Source organism: Perca flavescens, chromosome 19 (assembly GCF_004354835.1).
Source record: "Perca flavescens isolate YP-PL-M2 chromosome 19, PFLA_1.0, whole genome shotgun sequence".
Taxonomy (NCBI): Eukaryota; Metazoa; Chordata; class Actinopteri; order Perciformes; family Percidae; genus Perca; species Perca flavescens.
Genome location: NC_041349.1, coordinates 28,150,504 through 28,168,147, shown reverse-complemented (window position 1 = coordinate 28,168,147; position 17,644 = coordinate 28,150,504). Strand labels below are relative to the sequence as shown.

The 17,644-nt window shown below is 39.5% G+C and overlaps 2 protein-coding genes across 2 annotated transcripts; both read right to left on the bottom strand.

Annotated features, from left to right (window-relative positions):
* Window positions 1-4,153: 4,153 nt before the first annotated feature.
* On the bottom strand, window positions 4,154-9,228 carry LOC114545777 (uncharacterized). The gene is made up of 5 exons (XM_028564291.1): window positions 9,160-9,228; window positions 7,914-8,285; window positions 7,567-7,671; window positions 6,730-6,833; window positions 4,154-4,412 (listed from the first exon to the last, which is right to left on the bottom strand). The coding sequence occupies exons 1-5, from the start codon at window positions 9,215-9,217 to the stop codon at window positions 4,347-4,349; spliced, it is 705 nt and encodes a 234-aa protein (XP_028420092.1). The 5' UTR covers window positions 9,218-9,228; the 3' UTR covers window positions 4,154-4,346.
* A 3,447-nt stretch (window positions 9,229-12,675) lies between these two features.
* Window positions 12,676-15,660, bottom strand: LOC114573997 (uncharacterized). The gene is made up of 4 exons (XM_028606268.1): window positions 15,554-15,660; window positions 13,392-13,760; window positions 13,201-13,311; window positions 12,676-12,800 (listed from the first exon to the last, which is right to left on the bottom strand). Exons 1-4 carry the CDS (start codon window positions 15,627-15,629, stop codon window positions 12,724-12,726), a joined length of 633 nt encoding a protein of 210 aa, XP_028462069.1. The 5' UTR covers window positions 15,630-15,660; the 3' UTR covers window positions 12,676-12,723.
* Window positions 15,661-17,644: the final 1,984 nt, after the last annotated feature.

Below are 17,644 nucleotides of genomic sequence, written 5' to 3'. Positions count from 1 at the left end.
GTAACTTAAAGAGTGTGGTCTAGACCTACTCTATCTGTAGAAGAGTGAACTTTTGTTGTATATGTAAATATTTACATGTCTAACCCGATAACATATACAACAGAAGGGAAATAGCCAAAAACTGAAACATGTCATGTCACGACATGTTATGTTACTGTACTGCAATTTATATGTAAGGAGAATATAAACCAACCATATGGTCCATGGGTAACTGCAACCTCCTCTTCCTCTCTGTCATCTTCATCTGCCTCCTCCTGATCACTCTCTACCTCTCTGCTCGGTTGCTCCAGTCTTTGCCGGGATGCAGGGCCACCGCCCCGCTGCAGACTCGCTGTGTGTGTGTGTGTGTGCGAGCCAGAATGTGCGAACGCCGCTCTGCACGTTTGATCCAGGGACGTAGCTAAGTATTTGAGGGGCAGGGGACTAAGATTACATCTACAGTTATTATTCATTATGAATTAATATAAATGAATTGTTTGTTTCAATGTTTTAAGAAGCCTGTGCACATAGTGGCAGTTTGTTTTTACAAGCAAAGTTTTTTGAACACCAGAGTTAGGGGGGCAGCTGGGGGGGCAAGGCCCTACAGTGGGGGGTCAGCTGCCCCCCCTTGCCCCGCTGTAGATCCGCCCCTGTTCCCAACACTGGACTTGGAGAACTCTTGCTCACAGAGTAAAGAGTGCTCAGTTACAAAAAGGACACATTTTCTCTATACATAGGATATCCTACAAGGCTGACAGTTATGCCTTTATCCACATCCCCATTAGCTGCTAACAATGTAGCAGCTACTCGTCCTGGGGTCCACGTACAACAATCATAACATATAGGCTACATGAAAATACCAAACATACAATTTTACATACACAGTTGCTAGCTAACTAGCTTCAGCTACAGTTTCCAGCCGTTTCCAGCAGCCTTCAGGTGGAACAGGAAGTCACAGAAACACTCACATCCTGTAAGGTCCGATTCCAATTTAACAAAATGTTCTCAGACCCATAAATCAGCTTGTACAGAGTCTCCAGTGGTTTTTATTAAGACAGAATAGCTAAATGCTCTACAGGCGATCTGTTGCTGATAGGCGGCTGCATATATGAAAAAAAAACACCTAACCCTAAAAAAATTCTAACAAAAGGTTTCTCAGCTGTTTTTTTGTAGTATTAGGTGTCCTTAATAACATACTAAAAGTTTACCAAAGTTTGACCACTATAAAAGTGTAATTTTCAAGATGGCGTCCAAGATGGACAGGAAGCCCTCAAAATATCCTAACTCCTTCATTATTGGACCTAGCCAAGTAATCTTGGTATCTAACCCCATGTTTTCTGGGTCTATGAATCCATTGGACTTGTCTAAATTGCACTGACATGATGAAATACTTATGGAATACATTTTGTGAGATAACTGTAAGGTTTTATCTTTTTTGGGGTGAACCAGAGATGTAAACGATTTAGCCTATGTCATGTAAATCCTATTCAGTATGCGTTTTTGGAGACATACCCTTTTTTTGCTAAAACACAGACTTGACATTCAATGTAAAAGTTATTCCACCCAAAAGTAACTTAAATTACTTTTACCCCCCACCACCACACCCCTCCTCCGTGTGGTGGGTAAAAAAAGAAAATGTACACTACGGTCAAAAGTTTTAGAACACCCCAGTTTTTCCAGGTTTTAATTGAAATTCATGCAGTTCAATCTCTTATTGTACTCTGAAATGAAAGAATAGAACAAATGAACAATTTAAGTTAAAAAAGAAATGATGGAATCAATTTATAAACCAAAATGTAGTCTAAATTATTGCCATATTTTGGCAGATATAACAGCTGAACACACTTTCAGCTGAAAGCATTCTTTCTACAATGGAAATCAAATATTCTTCAGAAAGTTCTTCCCAACTCTGTTGCAGAAGTTCCCATAAATGTGTGGCACTTGTAGGTTGCTCTGCTTTCACTTTTCTGTCCAGTTCATCCCAAACCAGCTCAGGGGTTTAAGTCTGGTGACTGTGCTGGCCACTCCATGTTTTTAAGCTTACCATCTTGTTCTTTTTTGATAAGGTAGTTCTGGCATAGCTTGGACTTATATTTTGGGTCATTATCTTGCTGTAGGATCAACCCCTGACCAACTAGGCGCATACCAGAGAGTACTGCATGGTGCTGCAAAATGCTTTGGTAGCCGTTTTGGTTCAGGGTGCCTTTCACACTGTACAAATCACCGACCCTGGATCCAGCAAAACAGCCCCAGACCATCATGCTTCCTCCTCCATGTTAGACAGTTGATGTCACACACTGAGGAACTATCCTGTTGCCTATTCGACAGCGTACAAAAATCCTGCGTGATGAACCAAAGATTTCAAATGTTGATTCATCAGTCCATAACACCTTCTTCCAGTCTTCAGTAGTCCATTGACGATGTTTCTTGGCCCAGGCAAGCCTCTTTTTCTTATTCTGACGTCTTAGCAATGGCTTTCTTGCTAGAACTCGACCTATCAAACCTGCAGCTCCAAGTCTTCTCTTTCCAGATGAAACTGAGACTTCTTATTACGACCACTATTAAGCTGTGTTTGAAGCTGTTGTCCCGTGAGCCGCCTATCACGCAAACTGTTGACTCTCAGAAACTTGTCTTCTGATTCTGTGGTGGCTTTGGGTCTGCCAGACCTCTTCCTGTCACAGAAACCACCAACACTAGGCAAAAAAATTTATGAGAAATATGCAATTACTTAAGGGACATTTTATTATTTGCCCTTATTTTTCGCATAAATATGCTTGTAACCAATTGCTTATATATATATATATATATATATATATATATATATATATATATAATTGTGCTTGTAATCAGTTATTTATCATACAAATATGCTAATTAGATTATTAAATGGCCAAAACATGTATAAGGTACAAGTATTCATGATGTAGTAGGAATACAAAGGAGTAATGGTCTTTTTAAGGACCTGGTGGCCGCCATTTTGAAAATGGGGCCTTTCTTGAAGTCAAACTTTGGTAAACTTTTAGTATGTTTTTAAGTACATCTGATACTACTGTAAACCACTGAAAAATCTTTTGTTAGAATTTTTTTGGGGTCAAGCCATATTTGCAGCTGACTATGATGTTAATATACAACAGACTGTAGATGATCCCTAATCTGAACAGATTTAGTCTCTCTGACTTCTAAACGTCACTATCAGCCACACAACATGTGTTCTGTACAGAATAAGCCTTTATATCAGACAAATCCCTCCAATTGAAAAACAATAAAAAAGTTGATATAAAATGTCCTCATGTTGAGTCAAAGCTGAACCAATCAGCTGTTAGATCAGCTGAGAGCCAGGCGTTTCCCATCATGCCCTGGGTCCGCCTGGGTCTTGCAGTCGGTGGAAAGCGACTGCTAGACCCAGGTGGACCTCTCTCAAACCTGCGGCCGCCTCGATCTCGTGAGGTTACCGTTGCCCACCTGTGCGTGACGTCAGAGCAAGTCGGGATCAAGTCGGACCCAAATCGAACCGGCGTGCACTGGGCGGCGATCGCCGGTGATCCATTCTGCGCAGGGCCGGCTCATCTCGAACGAGCCTATTAGCTCAGACGTGCTGAGTATATATGCTGCGGTGAGAGGTCGGGACACGTTCTCACCACAAACGAACCACTCCAGAGTTAGATCAAAAGCGTACCGAGACCACCCCCAGCTTGTTTGGTCCTACTCTTCACGTGTACAGTGACAATGTTTGCACTTTTTCACACACAAACACACATGCACAAAATACAGCAGTAAAACACTGCCTCAGCTAAATGTATTTACAGTAAGAGTCAGTTGCTCAGTGGTCGTGCATTAGAGCCTATCTGGACCTTACAGCTCTGTATCAGCTCCTGTGATGAGAAAGCACACAACAAGGCCGGGGAGAAACTTCTTCCACCGTCACGGGGGCTGTTTCCACTTCCTGCCGTTATGCAGCGACCACAGTTTCCACTCAGCGACCTTTGTGTGATCTGAAGAGATAGCGGCATCTTTGCTACAGAACCAATACCACTCAAATAGACCACGGACTAGCACATGGTGTGCTCAAGCCAAAAGCAAAAGCAATGATATGTCAAGTAAACCTGTCTAAAGGCACACACAAACACACACACACACACACTTGGTCATCATTGAAATTAACTTAGACGACGAAGATGGATAAGACTTTTATAGAGTTTGTAGAAAAATATAAAATATTTACACTCATCTGGAATCATTTAAGTCAGGGAAAGGCAAATGGATACATCACTGTGTATATATATACATATATATATATATATTCAGGCTGAAAAGTGAAGACAGAAAATACTGGAAGATGAGGAAAATGCCGCTCAGCAGATAGATCCTCATTCACTTTCTTTGGTCTGGACCCGTTCAAAGTAATCGAAGGATTCATACACTGGTACCTGACACTGAGAGAGACAGGGAGATAAAAAAAACAACAAACACAGTTAGACCCACTATACCGTATCAGTGCAGTGTAGCAGTATATCAGCATGTGTCAAAAGACCCTTGCTTGCATGTGTAAAACAAAGCAAGTGAGTAGGCGTGAGGCAACAGGCATAATTAGTCAGACACAGGATGTCGGTTATATTTCCTAATAATGTCTCAACGCTGGTAGTTTCTGCTTTTCTGTAACACTGTCCAAGGCATCGTATTTCAAACTGAGCGACTAGAAAAACGTCTTTACGCTGCAAGGTGATAGTCAAATTTGACCCGTTTTCAAAGTTTTCAAAAATATGGGTTTCTTTCAACCACACTGCCCAAAAATAACATGAATAGTTCCATACACAATACTGCTGTAACTATGCATCAACGTACGTTCCTCTGATCTTAATTATTAGCTAAAGTAATTCATAATGGGGGTTTTTTTAACTCAAAATTAGGCATCATTTAATATAAATGAGGTTAATTGACCATGAATTACAAACATAAGTGTAAAACTAGCGGTGATAAGTTGAATTGAAGTTGGCTCAAAAGATGTATACTTTATGCTTTATAAAACAGGCAAAACAGACCGGGTCAATTTTGAGCCGGGAAGACAACACAAGGGTTAAAACAAACCCCACCTAATAACAAAATGAAGTTTAACACAATGCTGCAAAATACAACCTCGAAAAAATACTAGAGTTGTGACCTGAAACAACTAAAGTAGAAGTCGATGCATTACAACATTCCACAGCCACAGCCTATGTGACTCATGGGGATCCAAAGCGTGGGCGGACACTAAGTATATGTTGTGTATGCACTGTTAGGATCAGCAGCTTTGCCCCTTCCCTTTGTTCTTCCCTGTGTGTGTTGTCTCGCCTGTGTGTGCCGTTGAGAGAGGCTGGGCGTGGGCAGTCTGTTTCCCCCTACCTGCCTGCTCGATCAACCACCTTAGGCCTTAGGCACTTGATTCCTACCTCCTCCCGCTGCAGTAGTAACCCCTCGGTGGTAGCTACACGGCCGGCTAGCATTTTTGCATCCTGCTTGTTAGTTCTTTCGCTCGTTGCCTTTTGCCCTGCATGGCTGACATTTCGTTTTGTTTTTGTTCCCTTTTGTGCTGCCACCCTCACCTGCTCACCTGCCACGCCCAGCCTCGTCTTTGTTAACCACTGCCCTACTATGTGGGTTGAAAATATAGTCAAACCTGTCAATGTTGATGCATAACATAGCAACATCACATCGGTAACCAACGGCGGATATGTAAATTGATGTAGCTTTCTTTGTCTATAAAATCATATTGATGTGCCTTCAGGGAGTAGGTCTACGTGTGCATATTTTACACCATTCACCACACAAAAGTGTCTCACAACTTCTTTTTATTTAAAATCCTCAACGGTGCTACAGAAAAGGTCACTGAACACATGCCAACACATTTTTAATAATGTGTTTGTAGATATATATATATATATTTTGTATAGCTTTGATACATTGAATGTTTAATTAACATAGATTATATTGTTTTAAGGACAAAAGACGCACTGGCGAGTCCAAGCGCTGTTTGACAGCACTCCTACTCAAAAAGTAATATTACAAAATTTTATTTTAGATATTTATTTCCTATTTTAATTTTATATTACGCTACTTTTGTGAACCCGACTTTTTGTAAACTCATTTCAAGCACCAAAACAATGGAGCGTAGTTACGTTTTCACACGAGATTTGAGAAATATTTCCGCTTTAGGGCCAAATTATCTCTTTATACATTGCTCTGGGACAAGTTTGGGCGTCACTATACAGAAAGCTGAGTTTGTTCTGAACATTTTGATATGAAAGACACGGGGGATCAGGTTATATGCAAATACCTATATAAAAGGAGAATAAAATGCCCTTAGACCTCAGAGGGTTAAACATGTGGTATTGAAAAAGTATCGAGGTATCGATAGTTTTGGCAACGTTACTCTACACACATCATTGAAGGACAAATCTGGCGCAAAAGGAACCTAGGGGTTAATAACACATGGGTACCGAGTCGACCGAGTTCTCTGGGATATGTTTTCATGCTAATCGAATGTGACCAGTTTTAGCGCAAACCGCTAATTAGCTTATAGCGCTAGTCGCCGGGGCACGGGTAAAGTAACAAGAAATCGCTACTTCTATACCACTAACAAGGCTCAAAATAGCACCACACTTCCACAGTAGCATAATGAGGGTCCCTACGTGTCAACCGAAGCCCCCCTGGGGTCGTTTTGCGCCGGATTTGTCCTTTAACTGTAGGCGTAGAACTTGATGCCATTAGACTCACCCACTGAGAAGAACCTCTGGAGGAGCCCGTGCTGTGTTTGTCCATTTCTACCTCCTCCGAGTCAATGTGGGGAACCTCGTAGATCACCCTGGCTGCTTGTGAACCTGTGGGACACACACACACACACACACACACACACACACACACACACACACACACACACACACACAATTAATAGGCTTGTTGCACAAAATGAAACTCCAGCTATAATCAAAATACTTCATTTTGTTTTTGCGGCTGCTGCTGTTGTCTCTGCCACTGTTAACTTCTGCTACAAGTTGCTCTAGTACTTCTGTTACTACAACCACAATACTACTACTACTACTTACATGCCATACTCCCTTCCATTTTCTATTCCAACTTATCCGTGGTCACAGTAATGGGGGGGCATAAAGCCTATGGAAGTACTCCATTGGGTTTGGACTGTGGCAGGAAACCATTCCTACCATTTCTCCTGAAACCCTCCTCTCACCCTTTAAAAAGCTGCACCTTTGTGGCCGGGTTGGTTCAGTGGGTAGAGCAGGCGCACATATACTGAGAAGTTTATGCCTTGGCGCAGAGGTCCAGGGCTCAAATCTGACCTGTGATGATTTCCTGCATGTCTTCCCCCTCTCTGTCCCCTTTATCACCTAGCTGTCCTGTCAAATATTAAGGGCGGAAAAGCCCAAAAAATTATCTTTAGAAGACTAGGGTAGAAGACTCCTAGTCAAATTGAGCAAAAAGTAGATACCACTGGAGGTAGGTAAATATATAAAAAATATGCTACATTTGGTACAATGCATCAATTGAGTTTCTGATGCTTGAATAATATGGTTAATGATACGTCTTCCTTTGTACCTTTTATCCTACGCAGAGTGCAGAAACACGCGAGAGTGATGAGGAGCAGCAGAGCCACCACAGCCAGGGAAATGAGCACCGGGAGCGGTAGATCGCTGGTGGAACCTGGGTGTCCATGTTGTGAGAAAACATGAAATACAAATATTATGATGAAAATTAACAGGATTTCTTTTTTTGACAGAAAATGTGATTTGTGAGCAGTTCAGGTTAGTAAGGATTTTAAAAGAGATGCATTTTTTTTGTCTGATCCCATTCTGAATACACAACATTGTTAGCCCCAGCCATCGGCAGACCAAGATATTAGTTCAACCCTTTATATAACACTGGCCAGCTGTGTTGTCACCTACCTTCTGCTGTGTTGTCCTCTATGGAGGGTTTATGTCTAACTGTGATGACCGTGCCATTTCCAGAAACCACACGTAAAAGTGGTATCTCCACAGACACCTTGCAGATGTATCTCCCAGAATCCTCTCTTGTGACATTCGTAAAGATCAAGTGTGAGCAGTTAGATGTTTCTTTTTGCAGAGATCCTTCAGACTGATTCGTCCAGCTGAAAATTTTATTCTGAATTATTGCAGTCTCATTTATATGATTCAGCCATTGTACTCTCACTTGCTCAAGCTGGCGTGTCCAGCAGCAGGTGATGTTGACTGCCCCCCCCTCCATGACAGAGACATCAGGAGTCTGGGTAACAACAAGTGTGTCTGATGATGAAACACCTACAGTATGAAGAGACAGAGGGATACATCATCTGGTAGTTCATCACACAACTTTACATCATTTCAGAAGCTCAAGCAGAAAGTAAATGTAGCGAGTAGTACATTTTATGGTGCTTTTCATCTAAATCAAAGGATATGCGCTATATAGACATCATTCAAAATAGATCAGAGGGATTTAACTCAAGTCAACAGCCAAATAAAGTGGTGATGCCACACTGACAGTAAAGAAAGACTGGTCCCTTTTTGTCTATTTCTCATTACACGTTTATCAGTGTGAAAGATTTAAACAGTTGTAACATATATTATTCCGAAAGACAAAGACATTCCAAATGCTAATTTTAGCATACACAAGGGGTTTTCCTACCATTATAAGGCTTGGGATGTAAAATGTAAAATCAAAACCAACCGCATCACTTATTTTACATAAAGATCCGATGATTGTAGTCGGTCCCCAGTGGCCTTCTCTAGCGAGTTTTGTCTCTAAGCTTTCCGAGTGTTATTTATTCATTGTCTGCTCTAGCTTTTCCAACGTTTTAGACACAGATATGAAAATAAGAATGGTCCAAAATGATGTGAAATTGCATTTTTTTCCTGTAAAAACAATCTTCTTAAGAGAGGACCCCTAAAATTGCCCGCCAAATACCTGCCCCTAAGTCTCCCACAAATCTAGGGGAAACACTGTATATGTAGCATATACTCTGAATATAGCCAAGAATTCTATCTACATTTATGTTACTTAACATTATCAATACATACGGTAATAGGAAAAACCAAAAGTCATAGTTTTGATTTTTTGAGCAGGCATTTCAACCATTGCATGTGTCCGTGGAACAGATGCGATGTTAAAGGTTAAGTTAATCGTGTTTTTACTCACTCCAAGATGAGAGGGCACAGAGAGAAGCGAGTAGCAGACTGCTGAGTAGGAGCTTCATCTTCACACACAGCTTCTCCACTGATATCATCTCTACACAGCTTCTCTAAGTCATTCACACACGCACACGCGCACCCACATACACGCACACACACACACACACACACACACACACACACACACGCACCCAGCTTTTGTTCCTTCCTGCTTCAGACAGAAGGCTTCTGTATGCAGTTTGTGGTTTTATTAACCCTAACACAGAAATACTGAAATGTGCCACCAACAAAATCGCTGTTGAGGAGATAAGCAGTGTTCATATTTTTATAAAGGACTTTTTCATTCAAGTCAAGTCAAATCAACTTATCTTTATATACTGTACACAGCACATTTACAGTTTTTTTTATTTATTTTTTTATTTTTCGATTGCTAAACAACAGTGGGCACAACTGGAGCCACATGTGCATAACTCTAACCACAGTTTGCATCGCCAACAGTCACCTGAGCTAAACAGTTCACATCACTTGCTAAACTCATTCACAGCAACACAACTCTCCACACACGTCTCAAAACAGACTCAGTGCAGCCAAACACTCAGAATAATCACACACTGTCACTCAGAACACACTAGAGTAAAAACACAAGCATCCAACACCTACAATTTGAGTGATTTCACACAAATCCATATTTTCTTTAAAGAAAAGAGGGAAATCTTTCACATGAATTTGTTTTGTATTTCATAGCATAACCAGTTTTTGATGTGAACAAGAAGGAATGAAAATCAGCAGTTATAGATTGCTTCAATAGATGTATATTTACACTATACTAAAGGTACGTACTGTAATAGTAACAAAGAATAGTGGGACTAATCCTGCCTCCCTCCAGCAGCATCAGGCCACACATCGTCCTCTCTTGCCATGCACCTGCATCGTCTCTACATAAATACAAATGGCTGTGGTGTTTGCGTTGCTTCCACCTCCATTACTTTCTGCAAGTGCCCAGTTTTACTGTCGTAGAGCTAGTTTATAGCTGTGTATGTAACCTCAAACATCAGTGAGCCGAGTTGATCGTTGAGCGTGAGTTGTGTCTGAGAGTAGCTGCTGCAAACGTGGTTTGTTGTGTTTTGGTGCACAGCCTGTGCCCCTAGTGTTTGTTTTACGTTTACGACCCCCGTGTTGTCTCCCGAGACCAGGCTTTTTCACAGTGTATTCAGGGGGGGCAGGCCGCTAGTGGATCAAGGAGAGATGACTACCATTTGAGACAAAAATGAAATTGCACTGAAACCATGCAGCAACTCATAGTGCACCTTTAAAAAGCACAAAAAAATAAGTCAAGAGGGGACTTGACAGAAGCCATGGGGCAGCCTCAGACTGTACTAAAAACGAGAAAGGTAGGTTTTTAAATTTTTTAAATTGTGGAACATAACAATGTGAAATGGGAGGCTGTTCCAGAGCCATTGAAATTAGAATGATTGTGAGGCTGTCTTGGCCTAGACCTGTGTTCTATCTATCAGGTTTCAGAAATGGAGGCCTGACTCCATTTTCTATCCCTGAACTTAGTCCTAAGTTTACCTGATATGTTTAACTTTCTTCACAGTGAGTTCATTACCATTTGGGTTTGTAGGACATGGAGGTGAGCCTGGTGGAAATTGATGCTGTTTACTTGTTGTTTCTACTTACAGTAAATGAGGGGTTAGAGGGAGGTTAGAAATGGCACAGTGTATTCTATAGAACTAGCACTAGGAGTCCCCAGAGTCTCAACTGTTTATCAGATCCTTCACAGAAGGGCTCTAACTTACCAGTGGTGGAATGTATCTAAGTACATTTACTCAAGCACTGTACTTAAGTACAAATGTTGAGGTACTTTACTTGAGTCTTTTCTTTTCATGCCACTTTTTACTTCTACTCCGCTACATTTCAGAGGGAAATATTGGACTTTTTACTCCACTAAATTCATCTGACAGCTTTAGTTACTAGTTACTTTACAAATTAAGATTTTTGCACACAAAACAAGTGTAGTTTATAAAATCTGATGTTTTATTCTAAAGTAAACTAGCCAACAATATAACAGCTAATATAACATTAGACCATTAAACACACAACTGTTTGGATCCTTTACACTTTCTAAAATGGGAGGATTTCTTACATTTTTTACATTTTCCTGATGATACTTACATACTTTTACTTAAACAAAATAACTTCAATTTTGTGTCATTTTCCCTCAGTCTCTCTGACTGGACCAGCAAATCAATGGAGCAAAAGTTCTATTACTGGGGAAATATAGTATATCGCACATTCACTCTGTGAACTCTACTTCAAAAAAGGGTTTAAGATTAGCCATGCTGTTAACACCAAACTCCTACCCTGTCTATGTCATGTAACTTCAAAATAGGAACATCAGCTGTTTCCTCTTTTTAGGTGGCAGAAGTGAAAATGAGTCATCCTCAACATGTGTTGTGTTCTGGTTACAAAATGATGAAGACAGTTGGAGAACAAAATACGATGTAGGCTCCACAGCATGATTTCTTTCCTTGGCAATCATGTTTTTCCCAAATGATGTACAGATTTTTAGGCATTCTATTATCAAATAGCTTGAATCCTAAATTTTCACAACGTCTGGCTCCCCCTGCAGTGCAGGTGGTACAATAGTTTATATATACAGTACAGGCCAAAAGTTTGGACACACCTTCTCATTCAATGTCGTCACCTTCCTAAAATAATTGCCTAAGTCATTTTTTCAGGTTTTTCAGAAAACACAAAAAATAAAACTGCCTAAGTCACATGCTTGACATAGGCAGTTATACTAAAGGTGTAGAATCACATGACCTATTCAACTGAGGATGTAAGCAATTTTACCAGAGGTGGCCTGCACCATGAGGAGATGATTTAGGCAACAAAATCATTTTTGTTAAAAAATGACTTAGGCAATTATTTTAGGAAGGTGACGATGTGTTTCTTTATTTTCATGACTATTTACATTGTAGATTCTCACTGAAGGCATCAAAACTATGAATGAACACATATGGAATTATGTACTTAACAGAAAAGTGTGAAATAACTGAAAACACGTCTTATATTTTAGATTCCTCAAAGTAGCCACCCTTTGCTTTTTTTGATAACTCTGCAAACCCTTGGTGTTCTCTCAATGAGCTTCATGAGGTAGTCACCTGAAATGGTTTTACCTTCACAGGTGTGCTTTGTCAGGGTTCATTAGTGGAACTTTTCCCCTTATTAATAAAAAAGCAAAGGGTGGCTACTTTGAGGAATCTAAAATATAAGACATGTTTTCAGTTATTTCACACTTTTTTGTTAAGTACATAATTCCATATGTGTTCATTCATAGTTTTGATGCCTTCAGTGAGAATCTATAATGTAAATAGTCATGAAAATAAAAAGGAAACGCATTGAATGAGAAGGTGCGTGTCAAACATTTGGCCTGTACTATATATATATATATATATATATATATATATATATATAAATATTTTATCCTAAACATCAGCCACTCATACAGGGTGAGACGATGCTTCTGTGTTCTAATCGAGACAATGCAAATCCTCCTGTCTTATCTTCACTCTGCTTCAGTATTTATCTCATCCATCTCCTCTTCTTCTTGGTTTTCTCCTGGGAGTTTATGTCCAGCAGCAGCTGAAACATGAATGCACCAACAATTAGTCATAATGTACAGTACTGTGTTATAAATATCTGCTACTGTACGATCTAGACACTTGGAAAATTATTTTCTCGATTAACCGATTAGTTGTTTGGTCTATAGAATGTCAGAAAATGGCAAAAAATGTGGATCAGAGTTTCCCAAAGCCCAAGAAGACATCATCAAATGTCTTGTTTTGTCAAAGATATCCAGTGTACTGTCACAGAGGAGTGAAGAAATTAGAACAATTTTCCCATTTAAGAAGCTAGAGTCAGAAAATTTTCATACCGGTTAATCGATTATCCAAACAGTTGGCGGTTAATTCAATAGTTGACAACTAATCGATTAATCGGTTCATTTTTGCAGCTCTATAATGAAGTGACAGTGATGTTGTACCTGGTGTGTGAGCCTTAGTCTCTAAAATGTAGAAGAAGAGGAAGCATATGACGAGGGAAATGATGGGCAGACACCTGTAGATATAAATGAACACTTCCTCCCTCTGAGAACCTGAAATACAACCACAGAGGCAACATGCTCAGACTACACCTACACAGAAACCAAACGTTTTGGGGACAGAAGTCACCTACCTTCTCTGGTGTCCTTTGTGGAGGGTTTATGTCTAACTGTGATGACCGTGCCATCTCCAGAAACCACACGTAAAAGTGGTATCTCCACAGACACCTTGCAGATGTATCTCCCAGAATCCTCTCTTGTGACATTCGTAAAGATCAAGTGTGAGCAGTTAGATGTTTCCTTTTGCAGAGATCCTTCAGACTGATTCGTCCAGCTGAAAATTTTATTCTGAATTATTGCAATCTCATTTATATGATTCAGCCATTGTACTCTCACTTGCTCAAGCTGGCGTGTCCAGCAGCAGGTGATGTTGACTGCCCCCCCCTCCATGACAGAGACATCAGGAGTCTGGGTAACAACAAGTGTGTCTGATGATGAAACACCTACAGTATGAAGAGACAGAGGATTTACATCATCTGGTACATATTGCATCATTTCAGAAGTTGAAGCAGAAAGTAAATGTAGCGAGTAGGGAGTTTTGGGCCCTTTCCAACAAAATGAGAGGATATGCGCTATATAGACATCATTCAAAACACTAGATCATAGCGAATTAATCACATTTTTGCAATAGTTAACATCCAAGTAAAGTGGTAATGCCACACCAATAAAGGCAAGGCAAGGCAGCTTTATTTGTATAGCACATTTTCAGCAACAAGATATAAAAAAAAGATAAAATACCAAAATCAAAGTCACAGTGCAGTATAAGAAATGAACAATTATTTAAAGAAAGGCAACATCAAAAATAAAGAAAGAGTGGTCAGTTTTTTTTGCCAATTTCCATTTCTTGTTACACATTTATCAGTGTGTTTTCTAAAAAACAGAAATGATAATTAAAGAATTAAAGAAAGTAAAATACATTGGGGAACCTGGTGTTTATTTGCTTGATCAGTTGAGGTGCTTTAACACTGGGCCAGAATCAACATCATATAATATAATTATAATATAACAATGTGGGTGCCATTTAATCAGGTGACTCTTTTTTTTTTTCCACTGGAATAGTACTTTTTACAATTTCATGTGACATCAAAATTGATTGATTGATTGATTGATTGATTGATTGAAAGTGTTGCCATAGGTTTGACCTTTGAGTGTTTGTATCTGTGAGCAGTTTAACGCTGTGTTAATCCATTTATGGTTTCTTAGTTTGAAAGCACTAATGTGTAATCAAATCACATTCAAGAAAACTTAAATATTACTCATGAAGTTGATATGATCCAATTATTTGATCCTTGTACATTTTATAAAATAAATACACACTTTAAATCATTTCTCAGGGATGTTCATAATTTAACACCACATATGGAAATGCATACATGCTTTAACAGTGTGTGCATAATATACTGAGTATTAAAATTACATTTTCTTCTACAATCAATATACTAAGTTTCTATATCATAAATTTGGGTTTTCTTTCAAACAAATTGTCAAAAGGAAATAACGTGGATGGTTCTGTACAACGTTCTTCACGGGTAAAATAAATGATCAGTTCACTACATTTATTTAATTTGGGTGTTTTATTCAATTTTATGGCATTTGAAGAAACAAAGTGACAAAAATGTAAAAAAAACAACAACAACAACAACGTCCCAAAAAGCGCAGAAAAAAATCGACCAAGACATCGGAAAAAGTGACAAAAGTGTCTTGAGGTTTTAATTTTAAATTTTGAATCAGAAAAACTAAAAGTTGCATGATCAACGGGAAGACAACACAAAGTCCTTTTAGAGCACTACTTGAGTAGAAGTCTTAAAGTATCGGATATTTACTGAACTCAAGTATCAAAAGTCATGTTATGATATTAGATTTAGATATTAGATTTTTTACTGAATTATTAGAAGGAAAAGTAAAATGTAAAAAAGAACTTTGATTATGAGCTTTATTGTGGCTTCTTAACGAAGCATAATATTCAGGGTTTCCACGTCCGACTTAAACATTAAATTCCAAGTCTGACATCAACAAAGAGAGAGACAGAGCATTTTTTGTGAGGAAGAATCTTTCCCTCCAACGTACGGAAACATTCCCTAAAAAGTATAAGTTTCCAGAAATATAAATAAGAAAGTAAAGTACAGATGGGTGAAAATTCTACTGAAGTACAGTAACAAAGTAGTTGCACTTTGTTACATTACAACACTAGGATACTGCAATAAAAAAGCTAACTGTGAGCTGGTTGCAGACTTACTGCCAGATGAGCGGGCCCGGAGAGAGGCGAGGAACAGACTGCTCAGTAGAAGCTTCATCCTTATACTGAGACACATCTCTTTAGAGCTTTAGGGTTGATCAGCCCGAACACACACTCCAAACTACACATAACAGGCATCATCTGCAGTTCAGAGCTTATTCAAGGTCTTTGAAGACAATGTGTAATACCACACCCTTCTGTTCCTTCCCCCAGATGAGTTTATATTTAATAAATAAAATGAAGTTGTCTGAACCTAACCCTCACTGTGAAGTTGGAAGAAATATTTTATCCTTGTCTGCGCTACAATGGCTAACACGTCCTTTTATTTATAATGCTGTACAGACATATGTCAAGAAAAACAATCATCTTTTTATAAAAAAAAAACTATATATATATATAACTATAATATTCAATAAAACTCAAAGAAATTCAATGAAAGTAGTGAACTGATCATTATTTTTACTTGTGAAGAGCGTTGTATGGAACCATCCATGTTATTTTTTTGGGCTATTTGCTTGAAAGAAACCATATTTCTGATGTAAAAACCCTTAAAACTCTCCTGTTGTCCTTGGGCTTAATGGCGGGAGGGTTCCATTTCACTTTAGTACAGAATACATTGACAGACAAGGACTCCATGAAGACGCCAGAGATCTCTGATGTTCACTCCATGCAGATTTATTTACAACATAACCTTAATTATATTGGCCTAGCATGGTCTAATTAGTAAAGTGGAAGACACTATACATGTTGCAATTATGTATAGACAGATCATCGGCCCTGGCCTCGACACGCACCTCCAAAAATGTGTAACTTTGCGTCGAGGCTACGCAGACCTCAAGGACTGTGATTGGTCAACTGGTCCTGTGTGTTGACAGTCGGTGTTTCAAGCAGCCTACTGTGGGGAGTAGCAACATGCTAGTTCACTGACATCAGCTTTGCAAATAAACTCAAACATATTTTGGATACAATGACGGGGTTATCCGTTTGTAAAGTGTCTTATATGTCAGTAACGTTTTGAGATTAGCACTTCACCAGCAAGCAGTACTTTGCGGGCAGTTGTGCTAAAGTTTGCTAGCTAACATAACATAAACTGGCAGGCAGACCCCTCGCAAATAACCTCAGACTTATTGCCCCCTAGCTTTATGGCGGTGAAATGCACCGCGATGCTAATCAACCCTGACGCAGAACTCCGAAAGGGTCACGACGCCGTAGGAGCGACGGCGTAGCGACGGCGTAGCTACGGCGTGGAGTTGACGCAGAAGCATAAAACAGCCTTTACACAGAGAGAAGAGACTCTGTCTCCTCTCTAAGACATGATACACAAAATTACAACATGATCATATACACCCATATTGATACATGATTGATAGTGAACCTTGTTAAACTTATAAAGACAAGTGTGTCTTTATAACACATGTGTGTGTTAACACGTGTGTGTGGGCCCTGTAATCATGCAACATCAGTGGGAAGACCTGTGTGGGTAAACTTTACCAACTGATCAAATGATGATAAGTAGTCACTCACAATGACATGTACCAATATGGAATTATCCAACCTGGTCTCATGGGAGAAACGGTTGGATGTATTCCCAACTCTGCAACTCCCCTTTCAGCTCACTGTTTGGGAGGGGTCATTTTTATCCAACATGCAACTAATAGAGATGTAATGACAGAATGTAAGTACATTGAATGGCCATTGCTGAAAAACAAATGCAGACCATAAATAGATTCAAACACGGGGTTTGATTTCATGAAAATCTTGAACAATCTTAAACTTTGCTGGGGAGTAAAAAAACAAGGTTTATCAGAGTCCATACTGAAGGCCAGTGTTTGTTTACATATTACACCACCTTATGGATTTTAAAGGTGCTCTAAGCGATGTCACACGGTTTTTAGGCTACAACATTTTTTGTCACATACAGCAAACATCTCTTCACTATCCGCTAGCTGCCTGTCCCCTGAACACACTTTAAAAAACATCTCCTTACTATCTGCTAGCTGCCTGTCCCCTGAACACACTGTAAAAAACATCTCCTCACTATCTGCTAGCTGCCTGTCCCCTGAACACACTGTAAAAAAAAAAAGTGCGGTC